Raw genomic sequence first — 7,149 nt, forward strand, 5'->3', positions numbered from 1 at the left:
CATATAAAAAAAAACAGATCACCCCATAAACACTAAAATTAAAATTAATACAGTTCCCTATAATAAAACGCATATATATTCTGTTATTTCAACGGCCAAAAACTCTTTAATCGCACACAGGCAGGCAGACTCCAAATGCAAAACGCATGCAGCTGAAGCGTGCCACACACAGGAAAGCAATCACCTTGCACATTTTTCTCTCCCGAGCCGTTGCCCTTGCACATGCTGTCTCAAAAGCTACTTGGCTTCGTGCTCCGGGACAGCATGTCAGCCTCACAGCAAGAGGGAGATCATGTATGTGTGTCCATGACCACTTGACCATGCATGCATGAACAGTCTGAACACCGAACACCATGCCCCCAAGCAAGTGAGCTTCTCTTCCCTCTCTGGCCTGGCTTGGCTTGTGCTCCCTAATGGCATTAACTGCCACCCAACAACCCGCCCACCCACCATCTCCTCCCCAACCCCAACCCCAGCAGCAACGCCACCATCCCTAGCTATATCTAAACACTGAGCACTCCACTCCCTCTCACCCTCATCACCACTGCCCACCACCAGTCCCGCCCGCCCCCAGCTGCCCACAGGCGCCATGGCGCGGGAGGAGCTGTCGACGGAGATCGTGAACCGCGGCGTGGAGCCGTCGGGCCCGGACGCTGGCTCGCCGACCTTCTCGGTGCGCGTGCGCCGCCGGCTGCCGGACTTCCTGCAGTCGGTGAACCTCAAGTACGTGCGGCTCGGGTACCACTACCTGCTCAGCCACGGCGTGTACCTGGCCACCATCCCGGTCATCGTGCTGGTGTGCGGCGCCGAGGTGGGCAGCCTCAGCCGCGACGAGCTGTGGCGCAAGGTGTGGGACGAGGCCACCTACGACCTCGCCACCGTGCTCGCCTTCCTCGCCGTCCTCGCCTTCACCATCTCCGTCTACATCATGTCCCGCCCCAGGCCCATCTACCTCATCGACTTCGCCACTTACAAGCCCGCCGACGAACTCAAGGTAGTAAGCTCATCCATCTCCTCATGCTTTAGTTTGGTAAACATGCTTACTGCTTAGCTAATTACAGAGTAGATCACTGCATCTATTTGCATGCGAGCATATGTTATACCCATAGTAGTAGTAGTAGTACATGCTAAATGCCGATCCGGGTCGTGTAGGAACATGAATCACAAGTGAATTTATTGGTAGGATTTCTTTTTGCTAATTAACTTCAAACACGAAACCTTGATGGCATTTTAGATGTAGAAAAGTATGGAAAAAGTTAGACCAGAGAAATGTTTGGGAGTATTATCAGTTTCTTGGGCGGAAGATCCATCTCTCGAGGTCGACATGTATAATCGCACAAGTCACGTTTGGCACACACGAATTTTGCGTGAGACGTATAGATGGATGGAACCCTATGGAATTCCCTCGCGTGCTAATCTAGCTATCTTGTGAACAGGACCTCCTCACTAGATAACATGAATGCGAAAAACATGTCCCAAAGTACTTCAGTTAGCCCTTTCTTTTCTTCTGTCGTAGAAATATTTGCTCTTCATCTGAGAAATAATGCAAAACGCTATGCAGCCGTGATAATCAAACCGAGTAAAATGTTTGCGGGTAAAAATATTTTAGTAATTCATGGTTCAAAAGATGATTAGCACGGCCGGTAGACGGTGCTAACAAGGCTCACAAAAGATGCAAACAAGAAACAAGTCCGAGCCGGATTAGGCAGAGCTTCATCTAAAAGTTGAATGCAATTAAACCGTGAGGCCCTAAAGTTAATTTTCATAAGCTGTCATTCGAAATCAGGTAGTACAGAAAAGTTTTTGGCATTTTGGGTGAAATAGACAACCAACAAAGTACACACGTAGCTAGCTGGTTGAATATACGAAAATGCCGTTTGGAGGCCGAGCACCCTGGAGGCCGTAATCTCGAGCGTCTGTCATCATAGCGATCAGCTGCAGGCTCTCATTAATTTCACGTATTCCAGCTCATAGGCATCCACTACACACTGTATTCTTTATTTACGTACAGTGTCAGCCCATGTATAGTCGATGGTCCGCTGTCCGGCTGCTCAGACATGCTATCGATTCACCCATCACGTCCAGCCAGTGCGCGCACTATAAGAACATGGGCTGGCATGCGCTCTCATGTTCCCATTCAGATCCATCTGTTTCAGAATGTTGAGGCTCACGATCAGGCCGTTTGGAGGCCATCTGCTTGTACCAGCGAAGAACAGCACAGGCCATGCCCGTTGCAACACAGCAAAATCGCACAAGAACAGCACCGTAGCCATGGCGTCGTCGTCTTCCTCAGCTCGTTCGAGACATAGGTGGCAACAAGAACTAATCACGAAATAAGATGATTTTTCGCAATGCGAAACACTACAAGTGCCATCCCCAGGGGCTCGCTACCCATACATTTAACAAACATCAAAAGAATGAGACACGTGAGCAGGCTTCTTCTGAATTTCACACGAAGACAGCTACAGAAAATATATAGCAAACATCAGGTGACAGGTTTAGAAAGAAGAACAAGGCAAGTCACCTCCTGGTCCAACAAGATCCCTTTGACTTTGACACGACCACGCCGTCCTCCTCTCCATCCTCTGATGCCGTATCACCGCTAATATTTCCAGTGCCTAGCTCACATGAATCAGCCACCCTTTGTACGAGCCGCAATCCCTCTCGGTGACGAATATTTGTTCCGTCTGCTCAACTGCTTCGTATTCCAGGGGTACCCATCCCTACGCACTGGCTTGGAAGAAATCAAGCCATCTTGGACACCAGCAGTTCCGCTGGTCTCATCATCAATCGAGGGCGCGTCGCCAACTCCATCTCTCAAGACAACCTCGACATCCAAAGGAGGAGCGAACCTGCCTAGAGAAACAACGTCGAGCCAGATCTGATTTTAGATGAAGAAATACGGAAAGCGACAATCCAAACCACTTACAGACCAACTAGGGACATCCCCATACCGAAAATAGGCGAAAATCCAGAGTTAAACGGAACATTACCCTGCATCTGATTTCTCGTAGAAGAACTCCATGCCATCCATGGCGAAAGCGCGGAGCGCCTCTGCTCCAATATGCTCCATCCTGCGCACTGCCTGGCCTCATAATGGTCATCAAGCGAGCCCACAAGATACATTTACTCTCAATCGACTGCAGTGGGCCAAATTCAAAGCCGCCCACCGAGAACATCATGTTCGAGCGAGGCACCGGTTAAACGTAGGCCCATGTACAAACCGTAAACACGACAGAGACGGCACCGGTGTATTTCTTCTTACTATCGATCGTATATAGCTCTAAAGGCTGACTACACGCATCCAGATGTTAGAAACGGTCGACCGAGATTACGGCCTCCAGGGTGCTCGGCCTCCAAAATGCCTCTCTCTCTCTTCCAACTTTTCTGTTGCACAACTACTCTTCCACCTATTGTTATACGGCTACATATACCAGAAGGAGAGTATAGCTAGTGGCTCGTTGAGATTTTTTTTAATTTTTTTTTTTGCGAAAGGCTCATTGAGAAATTTGGTATAGATATATGGCTCAAGCAAAACGAAATTACTCCCTACCTCCCCATACCCGTACCTGCCCCGGTCCCTCCTTTAATACGTTGCCAGTCCTGGCCAGCTGCCACCAATCAGAGTAGCCATCAATGTTGCATTAACTTTGTATATACAGAGTAGTTTAATGGGAGCAGTATAAACTGGTGAGTATCGGACCCGGCATTATCTGATTAGGCGTATCTGGGCCCGGCCCTTGTGAATGAATTAGTGAGTGGGGGCGTCCCGGAAGTTATGGCGATGGATGGATCGCCATCGAGCAGGTAGAGGGAGGTTTCGGCTGGGGTACGTACGTCGGCCGGTCGTCCAATACGGTTGGCAGCTCCCGCACACACGCACAATCAATGACCCGCCCACGAAACCAATCTTCTTCTGAAAATGAAAGATTTTTTTTTCTTTTTTTAGAAATTACAATGTGCGTCTTGTTCACGTTGTGATCTCGGCTCCGGCCGCTGGATGGATCGTTGGCGAGAAAATGCAGGTCTCCAAGGCGGAGTTCATCGACCTGGCGCGCAAGTCGGGCAAGTTCGACGAGGAGAGCCTGGCGTTCCAGGCGCGGCTTCTGGCCAAGTCCGGCATCGGGGACGAGTCCTACATGCCGCGCTGCGTCTTCCAGCCCGACGCCAACTGCGCCACCATGAAGGAGGGCCGCGCCGAGGCCTCCGCCGCCATGTTCGCCGCGCTCGACGAGCTCTTCGACAAGTGCCGCGTCCGCCCCAAGGACGTCGGCGTCCTCGTCGTCAACTGCAGCCTCTTCAACCCCACCCCGTCCCTCTCCGCCATGATCGTCAACCACTACAAGATGCGCGGCAACATCCTCAGCTACAACCTGGGGGGCATGGGCTGCAGCGCCGGGGTCATCTCCATCGACCTCGCCCGCGACATGCTCCAGGCCAGCGGCGCCGGGCTCGCCGTTGTGGTGAGCACCGAGGCGGTGTCGTTCACCTGGTACGCCGGGAAGCGCCGCTCCATGCTCATCCCCAACGCCTTCTTCCGCGCGGGCGCGGCCGCCGTGCTGCTGTCCAACCGCCGCAGGGACTTCCGCCGCGCCAAGTACCAGCTGGAGCACGTGGTGCGCACCCACAAGGGCGCCGACGACCGCGCCTTCCGCTCCGTGTACCAGGAGGAGGACGAGCAGCGGATCAAGGGCCTGTCCATCAGCCGCGACCTGGTGGAGGTCGGCGGCCACGCGCTCAAGACCAACATCACCACCCTCGGCCCGCTGGTGCTCCCCTTCTCGGAGCAGCTCCTCTTCTTCGCCGGCGTGCTGTTCCGCCACCTCTACCCGTCCAAGACGTCCACCCCGCCGCCGCCGGCCGCCAACGGGGACACCTCGGCCGCCGCGCCCTACATCCCGGACTTCAAGCGCGCGTTCGAGCACTTCTGCATGCACGCGGCCAGCCGCGACGTGCTGGAGCACCTGCAGCGCAACCTGGGGCTCCGCGACGCCGACCTGGAGGCCTCCCGCGCCGCGCTGCACCGCTTCGGCAACACCTCCAGCAGCAGCATCTGGTACGAGCTGGCCTACCTGGAGGCCAAGGGCCGCGTCCGCCGCGGTGACCGCGTGTGGCAGCTCGCCTTCGGCTCCGGGTTCAAGTGCAACAGCGCCGTGTGGCGCGCCGTCCGCCGCGTGCGCCGCCCGTCCAGGAGCCCGTGGCTGGACTGCGTCGACCAGTACCCGGCGCGCATGGACGCCTGACCGACCGAGCGAGCGAAGCAGGCGCACGTGCTAATAATTAAGCGAGGTAAAGGAACACGTCGTCATCGCACCCGCGTGGGTAAGTGCAGGCTAATGGAAATGATGCTATCGATTTGCATGTAACTGCATGCAGTGCCGCTGGTTTAAGGTTTGAGCTTTGGTTAATTTGTGCTGGTGTTGTAGCGGTTATCTATTATTAAGGGGTTTAATCATAGACTACGTACCATAATGCGCAAGTGTATGTGCGCGCTCTTGTGAAACTTATGTGAACTTGATTATCTATGTGCAATTTCATTACTTTGGACATTGGACTACTGTTTAAGACTTTATAATTATGTAAGTTCGGTGTCTCTTATGGATGGGATACTCATATGTAAATCATCTACTGCCTCTGTTTCATAACGTAAGAATGTCTTACATTATGGGACGGATGGAGCATACTACTAATTACTCCAGGAGCGAAGCATTTGAGTAAGATGATGCCGCAAGAGTAGATCTTTTCCTGTGTTTCATGTCTCAGTGCTCTCCTCTTGATCAATAACTCTATTAACCCGCTTCTTAATTAATAAATAAAAAAAATCTTTGGCCTCGGTTTTAGAAAATAAAAAAGAACCAAATGTTACAAGAAGCACTCTATATGTTTATATTTTCATGCGGTTTTGTTTCATGTTTTCATTATTGCATCAAGAAACTCAGTTAGAGTTTTTATTATCATTTCCTCTTCTTTTTTTTCTCTATTTTCATGTTGTCATGGTATCCCAGGGAGGATGAAAGGAGTAGTGCTGGGAAGACACCTGCTTTTGAATGTAATTTTCTTGCCCAAATTTCCAACAAGCCAGGCAAAATACTCATCAGATATACACCAAAAGCCACATGTTACCTAAGGTGTTTTTCAATAGATGGAGCTAAGTAATCAACAAGGTACATCAGAGCAATCAAAACATAAAAGAAACATGAATGTTACATCTACCCAGCTACACGACCACAACTGCATCTCCAACATGCGGTAGGTACCGTTAGGAACAAGAAATGTGTGTTCCTCGATGATCCTTGACCATGACCCCGATTCCTTCCGAGCCCAAGTCCAAGTCAAAAGCAGCATCAAATGTTGATTTTCAGATGGCCTTCATTTGGCTTCATCCAGCCCTCCCTCGGCTTGCAAACTTTGAAGTGCTTGTTGCGTGTAGTTTGTCACTTGTGTTATGCTAGCTCGCACCAAGCGAGCAGGGGTTTCAACATTCTCACCGTTACCACTTGCCTTCTCTCCCACCATAAGTACCACCCCCTGTAAGTACCAAGTCCGCTAAACCAAGATTACTCAACAAATTAATGTTTCCTCCTCGATTGAGCAGTTTCTCTAGTACCACTGAACCCCGAGTGGTAAAGTGTTCTCAATAAATCTCCAAATATCCCATTTTTTAAAACTTCTTCGCCTGATCGCACGTGAACAAAAGATGTTATATATCTCCGCACCCTGATGAGAAAAATAGGATATCCACCTTGGTTTCTAACATGGCACTTAGCAAGCACCCACATCCCGGAATGATAGTATGTGGCCCTCCAACCAAATATTTTGTTTTCTTTTGTACGGTCAAGTCATAACTTTTCCCAAACCCGGCTATCGCCAGCCACACTTGTTTCATCTAGTAATTGCACACTTCTTTTGGATTTGTGATCCCACCATGTATAATACACATATCTGACCATAACAATCTCGTCTAAGTACGATGACATCCAATGAAATCTTCTCTTCCTAGAGTTTAAGGAATTTGTTAGATTTGATGGACATCCATCAACCAAAACAATTCATCGATCAGGTCATCATCCCATGCACCATCTATAGGGTTGATCAACTCTTCCACTAATTGCCAATTAAAACATTTGGATGGCTCATGGGAATCAAATT

The 7,149-nt window shown here is 50.5% G+C and overlaps 1 protein-coding gene across 1 annotated transcript; it reads left to right on the forward strand.

Annotated features, from left to right (window-relative positions):
• Positions 1–504: 504 nt before the first annotated feature.
• Positions 505–5,549, forward strand: LOC123093399 (3-ketoacyl-CoA synthase 10). Its single transcript, XM_044515356.1, has 2 exons — positions 505–994; positions 4,026–5,549. The coding sequence occupies exons 1-2, from the start codon at positions 590–592 to the stop codon at positions 5,241–5,243; spliced, it is 1,623 nt and encodes a 540-aa protein (XP_044371291.1). The 5' UTR covers positions 505–589; the 3' UTR covers positions 5,244–5,549.
• The last annotated feature ends 1,600 nt before the right edge of the window (positions 5,550–7,149 follow it).

This window comes from Triticum aestivum, chromosome 4B, assembly GCF_018294505.1.
Source record: "Triticum aestivum cultivar Chinese Spring chromosome 4B, IWGSC CS RefSeq v2.1, whole genome shotgun sequence".
NCBI lineage: Eukaryota > Viridiplantae > Streptophyta > Magnoliopsida > Poales > Poaceae > Triticum > Triticum aestivum.